The 17,669-nt window shown below is 51.0% G+C and overlaps 1 protein-coding gene across 3 annotated transcripts in view; it reads right to left on the bottom strand.

The window, feature by feature from the left end:
- AXIN2 (axin 2) overlaps positions 1-15,696 on the bottom strand; it is a 33,802-nt gene extending 18,106 nt beyond the window's left edge. For 2 of the 3 annotated variants that reach the window (XR_014966572.1, XM_085617279.1), the window contains exons 1-3: positions 14,323-14,458; positions 8,464-9,392; positions 3,352-3,492 (exon numbers count right to left, since the gene is read on the bottom strand). Coding sequence is in view for 2 of the 3 variants with exons in the window: in XM_085617279.1 (XP_085473405.1) it covers positions 3,352-3,492; positions 8,464-9,278 (956 nt within the window). In the remaining variant the exon portion in view is untranslated. Of the gene's footprint in view, positions 1-3,351; positions 3,493-8,463; positions 9,393-14,322; positions 14,459-15,520 lie in introns of those variants that run through there. The other variant, XM_085617280.1, reaches the window with a different exon arrangement.
- Between the last annotated feature and the right edge of the window lie 1,973 nt (positions 15,697-17,669).

Genomic DNA, 17,669 nt, shown 5'->3' with positions numbered 1-17,669 from the left:
TGTGGCCACGGCGAAGGGCCCTGCAGTTTTCCTACTTTATGCAGTTGCAGTTAGCGTCTCATAAGAGCAAAGGGTTTAAAACTATCCTGGAGAACAGCACACCACATCTTTGCGGTTCCACATCTCTGGGAGATAGATGTGTGTACCTAGAGACAGGTAACCCTTGCATCTTTAAAACAAGCATCTAGGACAATGCAGAGGGTGCTACTGGCCTTGCCTACACAACAGTCCCTTAGCAATGTATTCCAAAATTGCAGCGAATTTAATGTGTGTACTTTTAAAGAGTTCGCCTAGGATAATCAACAGAAAAGTCAATCTTCAACTAATAGCCAATGCCATACCCTACACCTCCTAACTAGTCCCTTTAGACAAGCTGCTTAAACTATGGGTTCACCTGTTTCATGGGGTAGGGGGAGCGCGACGCGGAATCTCACCAGGCGTAGAGGGAGCAGACCCCTTTTGCTACAGATGGGTCTGCTCTTGGTTTCTCATGCGAGGGAGCCTAGTGCCCTTAAAGCCTTCCAACTCTCAACCACGTATAAACAGTAGGCATCTATGATGTCTGGAGGTTAGTCCTGTTGTCTCTGAAAGTTTTCTTGACCTAATGGACTCTGTTTAACCAAGGAGTGATAATCAAAACACAGTGTAACTTGATTACACTCCTACAGGCTGTTCAAACCGACCCCAAAGAATGGGGGGCTGTCTGATGTCTACTGGACAAAGGATATGAAGCCACGGTTGGGGTTTCAACTCGTAGACATCGGGATACATGTGAACCCGGCAGTAAGGCCCACTGTTATTTCAGAAAAGACTCTACCGTGCAGATTGTGCAGCATGGGCGTGACCTGGACTGATGTACATATGTGAAATCTACACCCTGGGGGGGGGGGGGGGGGGGGGGGGGGATTTCACAAATCAGTCCCCATGATTAGCAGATCTACTATTGTTGTGGAGAACCTTTGGGTGATCAACACAAGTAACCCACCGTGGATTCCCCTGGAAGTCTACCTTTAAGAAATGCAGGTAGGCGTGCACTACTACCCCGGGATCTTGGTTTGAGCTAAAACAAAATACAAGTCTGTAGTCCTGGTGGCTTATCTTCACGTTCATTCATAAGGGCTTGTGCTGAAAACGTTGGCAGGACCCTACAGTCCTCTTAACCCCTTCCATGCTGCGCAGATTCCGCCGCTGTGCTGACGGAATCTTGCGCGGGCGTGGTCATGACGGAACGGTTCCGTCATGAGCACAGCTCAACCGTGGCTCATGACGGAACCGTTCCGTCATGAGCACCGAAGGGGTTAAAGGGGAGGAACCTTCATCCCTATCATAGCATCGACGGCGAGGTGCAGTCATCGCTACCATGGAAGTACCGCTGGCAACAAGCACTAAGAGGGTTAAAGCAGCCACACATTTTTGTAGATTAAAATTTTGGGATTTTGTGCACGACTCTATACATTTTGTTTCGGACTAAATAAAATGTTGAAGTAGTTAGCTACCCTATCCAGGAGCAATTCAATAAGGAGAAAACCAAAAACTGCAAACAGCTTTCCGCTCAAAACACATCTCTCAGCTAATCGGCCAGGCGTCCACAAGCTTCCCACCGCTGGGGTAGCCTTTTGTGAGCACGCACACAGAAACCACTAGGCCCCTTTCTTTCTCTGCTTTGAGAGAACTACCACTAGCTGGTTATTGGGACTTTCAAGGCAGTCTGCTACTCCCTTGTCTGGTGTAAGCTCCCCCCGAACTAACAATAGCATGAACATGATTCGGTTAAGCCTCCCATGCACTGCACTTCAAGTGTTCGAAGGCTGCACTCCACCGCCACAGGCCGCCATTGGTCAGGCTGCAAAGAGGGCTCCTAATGCCGGGCCTGCGAATCCGAAGTGACCCCAAAGTGGCCCAGAAATGACTAACCCCCGCAAATGTGCTGTTGACACATGATCACAAGGGAGTCGGGCCAGCCCGGGCCCCAGTATGAGTCAGCTGGCTTTCAAGCAGGGCCAATACTGTCCAATAAACTGTGTGCGCTTGGGACAGGCAGAACACTTTCTTCCGCCACGGTATCAGTTCGAAAAAACGCACATGTGCCGGCCAAACATCTGCATTCTCTATTTATTCTTCTGCTAGAGTCTGTGGGTTCGCTGGAATGAAAAGCCGTGCCTTTGATCTGAATTAGGATCTGAACATCGTGCAACAACTTCGGTTGCCTCAAGAGAGGAGGGAAATCGTTTGAACCCCCGCGTTATGCAACTCCATGAAAAAGAACACTGAAAAGAATTGGCCCATCCCCTGCAAGGCCAAGTTAATGGACACGTTTTTGGGTTTGGAAGTATGAATTTCTGGCATTCCTACATTTTGCAATATCCGTCATCTGGTCTCAGTTTCGTTGCCAGCGGGCAGACATCCAGACACAAACCAACACATGATACAAGATGGCGGCCGCCACCAGAGGCCGCCTTCCATAGGGTGCATGCAGAGTCTGCCGGGTTCCAAAGCAGGCTACCAGCAGAAAGAGCAGAGAAGTGAAAACGCCTGAAGCACCTTAATTAAACCAGATGTGGCAACATGGCTGTTCATCAATACTTCCTGTATATCCCCTGGCACCGAACACCTCGCCCATCGGCGTTTAAAGAAAATGTCTAGCTGCGTGATATAGATGGGTAATCTTTTACAAGGCTTGTTGTGTGCTTTTACTTGGACTCTCAGAACCTAAAACTGTTTTTCTTTAATAAAATATTGAATACATAGATCTTGTGCTTTCTGTTTAGGGCCACATTCTTTGATAAAAGACTACGGCTCAGTGCCATGCCCGTTACTTTACTGTTTTCCCCCACTCGCCTCGCCGCCAACATTCCAAGTGCTACATAAACATCATTATATTCCTGCCCACCAGGACCCAGCTCAGTAGGTCTTCAGAATCGTGTCTCAGTGTCAATACGTTAGAGCCAGCAGAAGGGATCAGATTTATATTTGTGCCCATCAAAGGGAGATCAAATGACTGGTGCACCCATTGAAGACTTGTCTTTTTTTTTACGTAGGTTTGAGAAGGCTGGGGTTCTTAAAAGCCCAGAGCTGACGAAGGTGGATAGGACTGCGTGGAAGATAAATAGCATGTTGGGCAGTGCTGCTGATCTATGACCAACCCTTTGGGTTTTCACAGCCATGAGCCCAATAAACAGTCTTCCCATTTCCTGATGAGCCAGTCCCTTTCCAAACTAAAAGACTAACTTGAGAAAGGTATGTGGCTGAGAAAGGTGTAAAAAAGCCACATATTGGCATGTGAGGCCTGGGTGTGGGCCACCATCACTGGAGGATGCGGCACTTAGCAGCCAATGAGGTGTCAATACTTACACACTGCTGTCCGTCATGGACATGGAGTCATCCGTCATGGCATCACTGGAGATCTCGCTGTCGTTCGCGCTTGTGGCTGGTGCAAAGACATGGCCAGAGTTCACATGGTATGGATTCACTGGGTCATTTCTTTTAAAGGACCTTGAAGGAAGGAGAAGAACACATCAGAAATCCACATGCCACAGAAGCTTCCCTGGGAGGCAAAACACAACTCCATAAAGTTAAATAAGAGAGAGGCCGCTCAATGGTCCCCATTCTGGTGGCCTTCCTGCAGCCCTCGCATCCCCCAACGTCTCTAGCCAAACCTCTCAATAGCTAGGGAATCACAAAATGGCCGCCTCTTGCTTGATGTCTTTTGCTGTGCACTCTCATGACCTCAAACCCCTTACCTCAATGTCACATCAAACCCAGCCATTACCTCGATGTGCCTCCTTGAACACCCAAAGTGGCAGGAACTGACATCACAACAGCAAATCTGTCCATTGGAAGTCAAGTCATAGTCGATGGGGCGGTCATGTCAATGAGGCGGTCAGCTACTGTAGGGTGGCTGAGGCCATGACGTACTATCGCAGGTTACATTTCATCAACTTTGCAGACTATACCACAACAGGGTTTCTGAATGTGGTGTCCCAGGGTGGGGCCACAATCCCCCTGGTGCAATGGCAGATGCTAGGCTTGTTTGTGGAATTTTAAACAGCCCTCAAACTGTCCAAATCTAATCAAGCTGTAAAGATTAAAGCACTGTGATTGGTTTCACTGCTTTCCTGTTCCTTGGCCAGGAGAGAAAGGATAGTATATCAGTGAGGAGCAGGCTAAACGCCTTCCCCCGAAAATCTACAGTGGTAATTTATATTTTGACATAAGAATCCTAAAGTAACTGGATTGTCTTACTAGCAGCTAATGTCCCAATGACTGGTCTGCGTCTCTTGTAACTCTGACAAGCACCCACTAAGGCTGCGATCATGATACCTCATTGACTCCATAAAGACAGATTATCACCATGTGCCGTCCTGATTCATCTCCAAGCAAAAAAGAAAACAAAAACAAGGACAGCGTCAAATATGAGGGAGAGAAGATGTATCAGGGCGTGGCAATGGAAAGCTGGGGACCCTAATAGGGTCAGTGAGGAAGGCACAAGATGTGCCCAGTCCTTTGTAAGTGGATACCAACTATTTTGTGGAATTGAGTGTGGTTGTGGGTTGTGAAACACAAACACCTAACACTGGTTTCCTTAGGGATCTGAGGGGCTGTGAATTTCTCAGTATCAAGGCAGTACCTACATTTTTTTAAGCGAACACTTAATTTATTGGGAGAAAGCAGCAGTGCCTAGCTTCATAAAATGTGCGCAGCACCACGCCCTGCTTGTCCACTCCTATTTATGTGCATACTTTGCCCAGGAAGGTTCGTTGGGGGCAGGCAAATTACACATAACACATCCATAATATATGACCAGTGTGCACGGGGCACCCCCCTTTCATCACGAGCCCCTCCCCATCCTCGCAGCTGCCCGGCGGCCACATGGCCGGTGTAAAGCTGTGAAGAAGGCCCAGCATGCAAAGCGCCGATAGATATGTGGCAATCTGTGTGAAGCTGGGTTCGTAGAAGTGCTGTGCACACTACTGACCGCACACTACTGACCGGTTATTAGCAGCTAGTTGGGACTATATTTATAACAGAGAACTGACTGCAAGTGCCAAGAAGTTAAGTGTTGTTGGATGAAAAGGTGGAACCTATTATTTGGGGCATAAAGCCATTCGTTAGCACAACCATTTGCAGTATGTCACACCTGCCAAGTGTCCCCGTGCTATTAAAGTGAAGTTATTCGCCAGAAACTAGTTACGTCCGGGGTTTTGTAACTTCACGTCGTGCGCACGGACTCAGAAATCCCGGCATTTAAAGTGCTGTCCGGTCCTATGACGTGTATGGAAGTCTCAGGACCCTGGTCGCCGACAGGTGTCGATTTACAGAACAGGGCAGCTGCCTCGACGTGGCGCACTGCTCCTCGTCCCGCTACGTGTTGTCGTGTGTACCCCTTGCCTCTGGTTTGCCCGCTTTCGGCCTCTGTGGGCGGGCGCTGGGTCCCTTCGAGTACAGCCGCTACGTCCCTCAGCCAGTAAAAACAGAAGGCTTTTGCAAAGGGGGCTTCAGCAGAGAAATGTATGGCGCGGGGGCGGCTGGGAATGGGCTCTCGGTGTGATCAGTCCCGGTGGCTCTGCTACTACAGCATGACCGAGTGCGCAGGCCTCGTCCGAGGTGTGCGTGGGAGGCATGAGACGGGGTAGCACGCGTGGGTCCCCCGGGCCTGCTCTGAAATCCTGAGATTTCAAAGCATCAAGTGTGATGCTCCCAAAATGCCAGAGGACACCGTCTATCCAAGCCCAGAAAGTTTATAGTCTTGGCGCCTCCCCAGGAGCCACACGCCTGGAAGGCAAGCATGGGCCTCAAAGCAATGCGCCCTGCTGATGCGGCAATGGTACTTCTGAAAGGCCTGAAGGGCTGGGTCAGTCACGCGCCTATGCGTGGCAGGGGAAGAGTCCTTTTCAATGACAGTCCTCTAGACTTTAAAAAGAAAAGAAGCGTGGCCGAACACGCAGGTCCCGAAGGAGGACTAAAGCTTCTAGCCGAGGCCTTGCTGGGAGGGGTCTGGACCGTCCAACTCTTCCCAGAAAGTTGGGCGAACCCGGACAAGATGAAAACCTAACCACAAACAGACAAGGCATGAACCCCCAGCAGAGCAAAATGCATCCTTTCAAAGTGGACTTGATACATGAATAAAACAAGAACAGGTCCCAGAAATGATACTGCTCCCACATTAAGTAGGAGCACGTGTGGGGTCATAAGCATTTCCACCTTTACAGGGCAGAGTCAACCTCAAAACGTAAACAATGCTTTTATGTGCCCCGCCATTTTACCCAACAACAGCAAACAGTACTAGTGATCGGCCCAAAAAGGATGAAAAGCTAAGTCAGCCGAACCAATGACATTCAGTTAGCCGATATATTTACAGTATCTCAATTAATTATCGCGCTCATTATTAACATCATAATCACCGCATTTAAAAAAATCAGCTGTAATAAACAAATATGTGATTAAATAAAATAAGCAAAGTACAAGTAAACTCGCACAAAAAGGCTCCTTCGGTGTGATAGCGCCCTCTGCGTGAATCAGGCGGAAAGACGCTACTGCAAGACGACAGGTGCAAATAAACATCGGAATGCAACTCCAATTTCCATGTGCCATGAATAGTTTCTCGATCCTTGTAGCTGATCCAAGACGACCCATGCAATTTAATATCAGTGGCCATAAACCGCACCAGCCAGTATTGTATTTTTTTTTACAGAAAGTGCAAGAACAATATGCAACAGAATACATAGCAGGGGTGCTGAAAAAATACAGTTCATCGAAGTGATAACGCCTGATGCAGACAGAGCAGAGAAGGGATGCAGAGAGAGCAAGGGCGGAGCTGGAGACCAACCACATGCCATTAAAATCAAAGAAGTTAGCAGGCTGGAATGGCTAGGCACCTAATAGAAAATTCCCAGCTGAGCGGGGTGCACACTACGGTAACTTCTCCAACGAGCAGACACCCATCTCCACTCTCACGGATTCTAAGCAATCCGCGCAGCTATGCTCACATCCACCGCACTCTGCCAGGGTCCCAGCTTCCTAGAAGATTCTGATTTCTAAGTTATCTTCAGAAGAGAGCGATTGGACTGGAAAGCTCCAATCCCGGCTTCCTCGCCTATGTGATCCTGGACAACTCTCTCTCTCCACGCTTTATTTGTAGTTTGAACCCAAACATTTCGCTGCATTATGTATCAAAGCTGTGACTCGCTTATACAGCCTTACATCCTGGAAGCTGACGGCAGAAAATTAATTCAGCCGGGGGCGGCGGCAGGTGGGGATTCAAAGCGTCAAAAGTTTGCAAATTGCATCAATGAATCTTAAAAGCTACTACCCAGGTGGCACCTAACTCTTTTTCTAACACGGGTCGAAAGATGCAAACATGTGGATTTGCGCCCACAAACTAGTGCTAATTGTGCCTTGCAAATAGGCTCCGCGGGCACTGCGCACCGGTGGAGGGTAGGGGGCGCTGCATCTCGGATGCGCTCCGTAGAACCTCTGAAGGGACAGGAAGCGCTCGGGGCCAGCAGCGCGAGCAGGAGGCCGCGTGCTCAATAATGTGATGCTGTCCGGGAGGGGGTGGATGAGGAGGGAGTAATGGGACGCAGATGAGCCCCACCTCTGACTGTATCAAATCAAAGCCAGCAGGAAACCAGCGCTGCCCAGCTGCACCCCGAGATCACAGGCAGCACTGCAAGCAAACAGGATTGTCTAACATTACAAATGAATCCACTTGAACCCCCTTCCCCCTCCCTCCCAAGCTGGCGACATGAAAGCGAGCAGGACTTTTTGGTCACGGTTGTCTAAAAGAGAAAAAAAACTTCAGAAAACCAGCTCAAAAACTTTAAAACAGAGCTCTGAACTACTGTCACAGTTAAAACATTTTTTTAAAGTTTCACCGGTTTCACTGGTCGACAAAGGGACACATTTTGATAATCAGTTGAATCTATGGCCATGCAATTGACAATGGGCTACAGCAGATGTTTCTTTTTGCCAGGGGTGGAGAATTGGAGTGCTGCGTGTCTCCATTACACCAATTCTGAATATTTGAAGTGTGTGCAGCGACGCCACTCTCTCCCCGTTCTCTGCTCCTAATGTCAAAACAAACAAAAATGGTTCTCTTCACACCTGTACTCTAATATCGCCATATGCGGCCACTCTGGTGCCAGAAGCACTCTCCTGCTAGACTCCTGCGTACGTCTATTTTCTTCGGGACGTGGATTTGCTATCATGTCCCCCCTCCGTCGCCCCTTCCTTCCGCACACTCTGAACTGTAATGGACCCATGCACTGCGCTGGTCACAGCCTCCCAGACTGTCTTCACTGTCTCTTCACCCCTGTGGAGGTGTGTGCTCCACACTCACACCAGACACATTACTGCTACCCACACGGGTGAGCTGCGCAGAGACGAGACACCTCATAACAGGTTACAGTACACCCATAAACGGCAGATGGACAACTGCAAAGAAAGCATGTCAGTCAAGCTCACCTGTAGCCGTTCTCGAGCGCCTCTGCTGCCCTCAGGTCCGCGGTAGCCCTCAGCGCCTTGCTGGACAGGCCCAGTGCCGAGGGCAGGCTCCTGTTCCTCAGCTCCACGCAGCTCCACTCTTCCTCCTCGTTCAAGGTGGGCAGGTAGCCGCAGACCACCTTGAGGCGGCCCAGCTCGGCGCTGTGCGCGTAGGCGGGGTTCTCGCCGCCACTGCGCACGTACTCGAGGTAGATGTCGGAGGTTAGGAACATCTGGTAGGCATTGTCCTCCATGGCGGTCTGGACCTCGGTCTGCGCCTGGTCGAAGGTCGTAGAGTCGATGGCGGCCCTCTTCACGCTGTCCTTGATGAAGGTCTTGGTGGCGGGCTTCAGCTGCTTGGAGACCACGCTGTTGTTCTCCACGTACCGCTTGTAGATGGCCTTGGCCACCCGCCACGTCTTCGCATCCTTGATGTCCATCTGCCGGAAACCATTGCAGGCGAACCAGAAGTCTAAGCTGTCCACGCACTTCTCCCGCTCCAAGAAGGTCCGGTAGAGCTGGGCGCCATCCTGGTCGCTAAGCAACGAGTGCAGGGACTTGGTCCACCTGGAGAGGGGCGAATCCGGGCAGGCGCTGCCCTCGGGCTCCCCCAGGCCGTCCTCATTCCTGCGGGGCGTGGAGGAGAGCGGCATGGCCTTGGCGACGCCGCCTTGGCTTCTGCTGGCTGGTGGCGGGCATGGCGTCTCCTCGCCCCCTGGCACAGGGGGGCGCGGGGCGTCCTCGCGGAAGCTGCTGCTGGGATCTGAGAGGTGCGTGCCCAGCACAGCACTGATCATGGCTCTCGCGAGTCCTTTATTGTGCGCTCTTTTTTTCAAGTTCCACAGTGATCTGGCCCCCGCCTCTCCCTCCCTTCCTCAAGTCAGCAGGGATCCTTCGGAGCCTTCTCCTCTCTGAAAGAAGAAGAAGAAAAAAGAAAGTATTGATCTAATCCAAACCAGATCCGCCCCAACATCAAAGGCACAACGTAAACAGGCTTTTCAAGTCTTCACAAGTCAAATAAAAGCAAGCCAAGCCATCTACAATGCAAATCAGCGGTTATCTGATGAGGCTACGCGCAGGTGAGGCTCTCCACGGCGAGGTGAAGGCAGAGGGCCACTTTCTACAGAGGGAGAGTGAGGAACTGGGGTTTCATGAGGGAAAATGCAATTACATCCCAAGCCCACGCTGCCCCACCTCTTCGCGTTACCACATCCACAATCCCAGCTATAACTTGGATCAGCCGTGTGTTTTACAGGTGAAACCAATTTGGGAGCATTCCCTCTGCTTCCCCCGCCCCTGCATTTCTTCTCTGCAGATTATCTCAAGGCAAAGTACAAAAAAAAGTGCCTCCCGGGGCATCTGTTTCCCATTCCCCCTCCCTCCCAAACACACTTCACTCCGTTTATTACTTCAGTATGGGGAGGGGGGGGGGCGATTGCGATCGCACAAGAGAGGGACAACGCAGCTGAATGGGGAAAGCAAGCTGTGCATACTGTGCATTGAAAAAGACAAGTAAATAAGGGGGAGATAAAACCACATTTAGAGGCAGAGTACCCATCTTCCCAGGGAGTGCTTTACTCTAGTCCAAGAGTTATTTAAAGATGGGAAGTGAGAGATATTGCTTGGGAGGCTCCCAGATATGCACAATTCAGGCATAGCCCTGTCAGGAGAGCCAGCCGTGTACGGCCATCGCCCACCTGGGGCTACCCGGGTCTAACTGCAGCAGACAGGGAAGGGTGACGGGGTGACCCAGGAGATGGGCGGCGCCAGGAGTGAACCACGGGGGGGGGGGGGGGGTGACACAAACAGGTGCAAGAGCATCCTGCGCGCAATCTCCCAAACAAGCAGGTGTACAGTACACACATTACACATCTCGAGACGCACGAATCTCGGATAGGCAACGCCACAGAATGTCCTGCGCGCGCCCTACACGCACACCGCTAGGGGGAGATCGGGCGTGTTTCATACACACGTGTGAAGGTCTACAGGCATCTATAGGCGGTACACGGGCAGCCATAGAGGCAATCACTGATGGTAAAGGGGGCGAGGCAGTGATGTGTACTAGAGGCTGGCATGACGGCTGTACAGTGCATAGTTATACATGCGGTGCACACCCCTATCCCACACGCTTAGATGGGTGCCAGAGATCTGGAAGGGAACGGAAGCCCCGGATGCCCTCAGATAGGTGCACCTCGCACGCGGACAGGTAGAGGGAGCCCGACGCACCGTACACAGACACATCTCACAGCCAGACAACGGGAGCGAGATAGACGAGCACGGGCACACCGAGCAGAATGGGCGCAGAGACCCGGGAACCAGCAGCGCGGATCCAGACACGGGCAGATGCAGCGCGTGGGGAGAATGTACACGGACGCGTGACATGCACAGTGCAGGGAGCTGTACAGAAGAGGGCAGTGCCTCAGTGCGGCACTGGCACACATACATACTGGATGGCCAGAGACTTGACAGGTAGAGACATCAGATGCACAGCCAGATGGACGGTCGGGGCACTGTGCTGGCCACACACATAACACGCACAGAGACTCTGGTGGGAGGCAGTGCTGGACAAACGTACATACTACATCCCAACACATCTATCACACGCGCAGCTCCACGGATAAAGCGGCGTCGGAGGCCTGCAAGTCGGTATCTGCAACTCGGAGGCAAAGCCACTCCTAACTGGTCCAGGCACCCCACCGCCTGAGTACCAGGATGAACCCTTAGGTGGCAGCGGAGCGCGTGTCGTAGTAGAAGCCGAAGGGATACTCCTAACACATCTAAACCACATACACACGAGTTCCCTGTTAGCGCCGCTCGAAGGGGGAACCAAACAAATGTTGAGGTACGTGAACGAGAGCACGCGATCTAGGAAACTTGCGGGTCTTGTTTGCAGATGGTGGGCGTCCGCACTCACTGTGGAGCCTGTGACATGTTCATCACCCCACTTAGACCCATGGCAAGAGAGAGAGAGGCAGAAAAGGGAAAGACGGGGAAGCAGTGACACGAGAAGATAGAAGGGGTGAAAAAGAACCCACAATAGTGAAATATGAAGGCATAGTGTGAGGTCGTGCAAGGTGGAATCAACAAAAGGCAGCGGCCTGTTGCTCGGCAACGCCAGCATTGGGGACAGCCGGCGGGGGCTTCACGAAACCCTTGCGGACCCTGCATTTCTTCATTCATACACATGAAGAGCTGTCTTTAGGCACTTTCGAACTTAGTCCGTTTTTATACACAGCGCATGAAGCCGGGTCTCGGCTGCTTCCCGAGCGCTCCTAACTTTACTAAAAAGGCGGTGAAACCTGAGAGGAATGAGGTGCTATGCACGGGCTCACTCGACGAGAAATCAGGATTGCAACAAGTCACTTCACAGCGTCCCCGTTTTAAAGTTTCGCCAGACACCCGGAGACATAGACACCTCACTAGTTTGTTTTGCTCGACATTCATAGGTACAGACTGCATTCGTACAGGGTGCGCACGAAGAGCCAGTCGTTATTTTTAGGGGGTGACACGGTAGCTGTCGAGATAAAGCGTATTGCAAGCCACTCTGCTGCTTCAGGGCGCTATGGCACACGAGATGCGGTGATCGGGCAGGCAGGCAGACGGCGTGTAAGCACAGTAGGGAGGCGCCCTTCTTGAGGCTGGGCCTGCAATCACATGCTATTAGGGGGTCCTGGCAGCGTGCAGTGATCCAAGGGGAACTCTAAAACCCGATAGATGGATATGACCAGGAACACACATGCTTCTTATTGCAAAAACATCTCACAAGTGATATACTTTTATGAAGGCCTGGGCCGGTTTGCTGGGCGTCAAACCTGCTACCCTGAAGTTACACTATTCTTCCAACAGGCGCCTTAACCATCTGAGCCGTCTTCTCTGTTGTCACTCTTTGGAGACCCTGTGCACACTCTGAGCCCCAATGCACATCCTTGCTCACGCGCTGTGCCCCTCCAGGTCAACGGGGGACCACTGAGTGCAGGGGCTGGTGAGCCAGAGGCTGACCCGCCGCAGCTCACACACTGCTATGGGAGCCACGTCTTCTGCCCCAAACCCAGCGGCGGCGGCGGCGCATCACAGCAATGAGTGCAGCCCCAGTCAACCCCTGCTAACAACTATACCGGCAAGTCACAGACTGCAGTGCGACCTGATTACTACATGTTGTTACTATAGAAGACTCGTGCCAAAATCATGAAGATGAAAGTCTGAGTTGGCCCTGCAGGAAGGTGCGGCCTACGGGGCTTACCCTGATCTCTGCCGTGACCCACTAGTCTATCATTCTAGCTCTTCTGCGTAAGCATGCTAGGCATCGCCCACACCAGGGGCTCTCTGCGGCGCACTGAGTCCCAAACCTAGGGACGGTCAACGTGAACCCAAAGACTTCCATGGAGGCTGCAAACACCGCTGCATGTTAACTATCAGGACTCGCCGGAAGGGTGCTCGCGCCCACTCCCCCCCAAAATCACGGAAGAATTCCGAAATCAACTCAGTCTCACTTCAACGTAGGCACAGTTCCACCCTTAACCACCCCGACGCATCTGAGCAACTTCAATGGAGTCTCGCCCATACTATACCACTCTGAACCATGCAAGAGACGGCAATGGAGGCTCACTCCATACTATACCACTCTGAACCATGCAAGAGACGGCAATGGAGTCTCACTCCATACTATACCACTCTGAACCATGCAAGAGACGGCAATGGAGTCTCACTCCATACTATACCACTCTGAACCATGCAAGAGACGGCAATGGAGTCTCACTCCATACTATACCACTCTGAAACATGCAAGAGACGGCAATGGAGTCTCACTCCATACTATACCACTCTGAGACATGCAAGAGACGGCAATGGAGTCTCACTCCATACTATACCATTCTGAAACATGCAAGAGACGGCAATGGAGGCTCACTCCATACTATACCACTCTGAACCATGCAAGAGACGGCAATGGAGGCTCACTCCATACTACAGTATCACCCATCGTCACTTCGCATGTCACTGTCTCACACGTAACCCTGAACGATTCAAGGGGGTTCAATCGAGTCTCGCTCCATGGTACAGTCTCACCCCTAGCTTCTCGCCCTGGTACACTCTCGCCCCTAGAAACTAGGAGGGAACCCAGGAAGTCTCGCTCCACAATACAGTCTCACCCTTAACTACTCGCCCTGGTACACTCTCGCCCCTAGAAACTAGGAGGAAACCAAGCGAGTCTCGCTCGATAGTACAGTCTCACCCTTAACTACTCTCCATGTACACCCACCCTTAGCCACTAGGAAGAAACCAAAGAAGTTCACCTGGGACTCGCTCTATGGTACCGTTTCACACTTATCTAGTCTCCATGGTACACTCCCGCCTTTAGCCTCTAGGGAGAATTCAATGGAATTCAATTGAGGCTCGCGGCATGGGCAGTCTCACCCATAACTACTCCCGGTGGTACACTCTCGCCCTTGGTCACTCTGACGAATTATAGAACTTTGTTGGAGCCTCACCACACGGCAAGGTCTCACTCATAACCAAGGGGCGTCACTGGGGTACCCGTCCAGAATACGGTCTCACTCTTAAGCCCCGCATGGCTCTTCTAAAGGGTCTCCGCACAAGCACCTAGGGCTCGCACCAGAAACCGTCCCTATTCGAAAAGTCTCCCCAACGAGCAGTGCAAGGCCATGAGCGTGGTCTCCATCCTAGGAGTACCGTGACGCCCACGCACAGCCTAAACCAGCCAATACTTGCTAGTGAGTCGCAAACCTCACAATCTGCCACCCCCCTCACCCCCCAACGCCCCCAACCTTCTGCAGCCGCCCCCGGTTCCCAGGCCTGCCGTGTGCAACCCAGGGTCAGAATTACCTTAAAATGTCCACGCCTTTTCATCTCCTCTGCAGACACCACCAAAAGCGCAAAAGAGGGTCCCAAAATCAAATAAAACGAAGCCAGCACATCTCCCGGTGTTCAGGTACAAAAAAGCCATTCACAGGGAGCCAGGAACAAAGTCAACATCCTTGAAAAGTCGGCACAAAAATACGGAGTGAGTGCGTGTGGAAAGAAATCTGCGTTTCAATATCAGGGTCTGCAGAACGCCCCCTTCCAAAAAAAACTAGCGTCTCAGGCAGCCTGGGTTCTCTCCCTCCACGTCCTGTGCAACAACTGGCCCCTCTCCCAGTCTGCAGTGCCTCTTACAGATCACAGGAGGTGGGGATAAAGGGAAGGGGGGCGGGAGGGGAGGAGGAGGGAGGGGGTGTAAGGCTCTCTTACACATCCCACCTTTGAAAAAATTGTAAGGAAAGGGACAGCGTTGACCAGCAGGACTTAAATCAACTATCACACAGAGGGGAAGCAAGCACTGTCTCCACAACTGCAAAACCAAAAAGCTGTTTGTCCGCAAACTTCAAAGGGCTGAGTAGTTTGTCCATCTCTTGCAAGACACAGCCTATATCTGTTTGCAGACAAGCCTACAAATCAACCACTGGTAACAACACAGATTCACTTTCCTTAAAATAATGTGCTTCCCTTGAAAATCACTTTTGACAAGGAAACAAACTAACACATCAAACTGATATGGCGTTCTTAATGTGACAGCCACTGGGCAACAAGCGTGTTCCTGCGCCCTCCACTGCGCAGGAGGAGGGAGAGCCTGGGGTTGCAGTGAAGCCCCTTTCGAAACCCGAAGAGAAGGCAGTCGTAGTAAACACTTCCGATAATGACATTCAAAACACACCTCTTACCACCCTGCACTGCCAGCAAACGCGCATAGCTGCTTTGCAAAGTAAACTGTCAGCTGGCCACAACCCAGTGTTGGGGGCGAGAAGACTCTGTTCGCGCTAACAACACAACATCGATACGTACACAGATGTTCCCAGCCATACAATGTGAACACAAATATTTGCCTCTTGTATCATATGATTAACAAAAACACAACCGTTGCAGTCAGCGCTAACAAGCCCCCATTTATTCCCGCACTTGGACTCGGCGCAGCTTTCCTTCCGAACTTCAAAGGCGGCAGATCAGAGAGAGGCCCGTCAGCAGGGTTTCCAGGCATGCAACGTACCCTGGCTGCAGGAGTTGGCTTCTCGGCTGATGCGGGGGGACCCCGGACTATGATCCACGGGGTAGGAAGGGGTGCGCCGGGCTCCCACTGACTTCAGAGCCCCCAGCTCGCCCCCTTCCTGCTGCCAGAGCAGGTCCTGAAGTAGGCAGTTCATTCCATGCACCCGAATGTCCTCCAGGCTCTTCCAGCACACACTGAGCTCAGGGTTTAACTCTGCAAACATCAAAGGCGCAGGCCCTGGCAGGAGTGTAGTGAGCGAGTCGCAGGAACCCTTCCAGGAAAAAACAACCTCTAGCACACTCTCGGTGAAGAAGGGCTCATTTCTTGTCATAAGAGGGTTGCTTTCGATCAGCGATGATTTGGGATTTTTGCTCGCCGTGTCTTGGGCTGGGGAGCGGGAAGGGGCGCGGGCGCAAAGAGGGCCTATAGCGGCGGCTGCGCAGCTGCCAGGACCTGATCAAAGCCAGTCAGTCTGCAGCCAACTCCCTGGGGCTCTGGAACGTCAGGGCGCCTAGTGATCCTGCCGCGCCAATCAGAAACCTTCTCTGGCCTTAAAGACACAGGCTGCGCTTCCCAGGCAGATGCTTGCCAGGCAGGGCTGCCGTCAGCGGGAGCTCCTCAAACGGAATTCTTTTTCCCGTGAACATTATACATCTGCCTTACTAACTTCAATGCGTATTTTTTTTCACTTTGCATTAGGTAAAATAGGGAACCTTTAAATTATATTGCTTACGAAGTGCATATAAACAACACAGTTAAATTAGACTGACTTCATCCAGGGGTTGGGCGTGGGGGCAGGTGTACATCTCAATGAGTGTTTACCGTTGCAGGCAAACAATGATGTTGCATATATCACCTTGTTTAAATTAACCTGTGCTTGATTATCTGCATGCGCATTCAATAGGTCACCTGTTGCCTGCACAACCAGCAGATCACCTGCCCTCCCGCCCCAGCACAAGATTCAAAAGTGGGACTTTTATAAACTGGACATCTTAATCTTTTATTTTGTAGTGCAGCCCGCGGTCACGAGTCATGCACTAAAATGTGTGCATTTTTTATTCTGATCCCAATCCAATACCGGTGTATGTACAATGAAAACACGTTCTGAAACGACACGCTTACGTACAAAACCATTCAGCGTCTATATAATTTACTTTTAAAGGGATGCTTCCAGTCTAAGGGATATTTGAGGTCATTGTATCAATTTCTTAGAATTTTTAAGACTCACCGGTGTGACAAAAGCTCCATACATTTTCTTCAAAATTGTCTTCTGGAAAAGCAGATTAAGCTATTGACCCCTACTCCCACGCACCCATCTCTACTCATGTAGCACCTTAACACAACACAGTACAACTGTGCTGTTTCTAATGTGAAAATTGTGTTTCCACTTGTACAGAACATCATCTATAAGGGGGGAGTACTCAAAAGGCATATTGTGATGCTAAAGTGAAGTGCCCTCCAGGAGCGGCCCATGCAGGTAAGGGGGGGGGATGGATTTGACATATAACGACGAGGTAAAGTTAAATTAAAAAAAAGAAAAACACTTAACTTGCACTCGCCGCGTTGCCGAGTCAGCGATGCGGCGAGCGCAAGGTAAGTGGTTTTCTTTTTTATTTAACTTTACCTCTTCGTCGTCTGTCCACTCCCCCACCCCACCTGCCCACCACTCTTACCTGCATGGGCCGCTCCTGGTGCTCTCTAGGCTTATCTTTCAGGTCAACTAGAAGTAACAAGCCCGCCAACCTGACTTAAGAGCTCTATATAACCAAAACACCTGAAAATAGCCCCTTTCAAGAAATCTTTACCCCATGACCCCGCACCCTATGGGCATGAGGAAAGCACTACCTCTTCCCCAGACCATGCCCTGTTAATCTAAGGCCTGTTCACCCCTCATTCAGCTTTATCTGTAGCTTGCGGCCTGTCCACCCTGTGGGATACTCCCAGATGAACAATAAGGTTCTTCAGTGTCATCTTAGGGATTTTGGGGCCATGAGCAAGACATTTGGACTAGTTTACCCATTTTGTGCAAATTTAATGCCACATAATGCCAAACAATACTTAATCTTATGCTAAACTTTCATTAAAAGGGTCACACAATGAAATATGTCTTGTATTGGGCTCAAACTTCCTTGAGATAACTCTGGGTAGA

Source organism: Triturus cristatus, chromosome 7 (genome assembly GCF_964204655.1).
Source record: "Triturus cristatus chromosome 7, aTriCri1.1, whole genome shotgun sequence".
NCBI lineage: Eukaryota > Metazoa > Chordata > Amphibia > Caudata > Salamandridae > Triturus > Triturus cristatus.
Note: the sequence above shows the minus strand (reverse complement) of the source record. Positions and strands in the feature narration are given on the sequence as shown.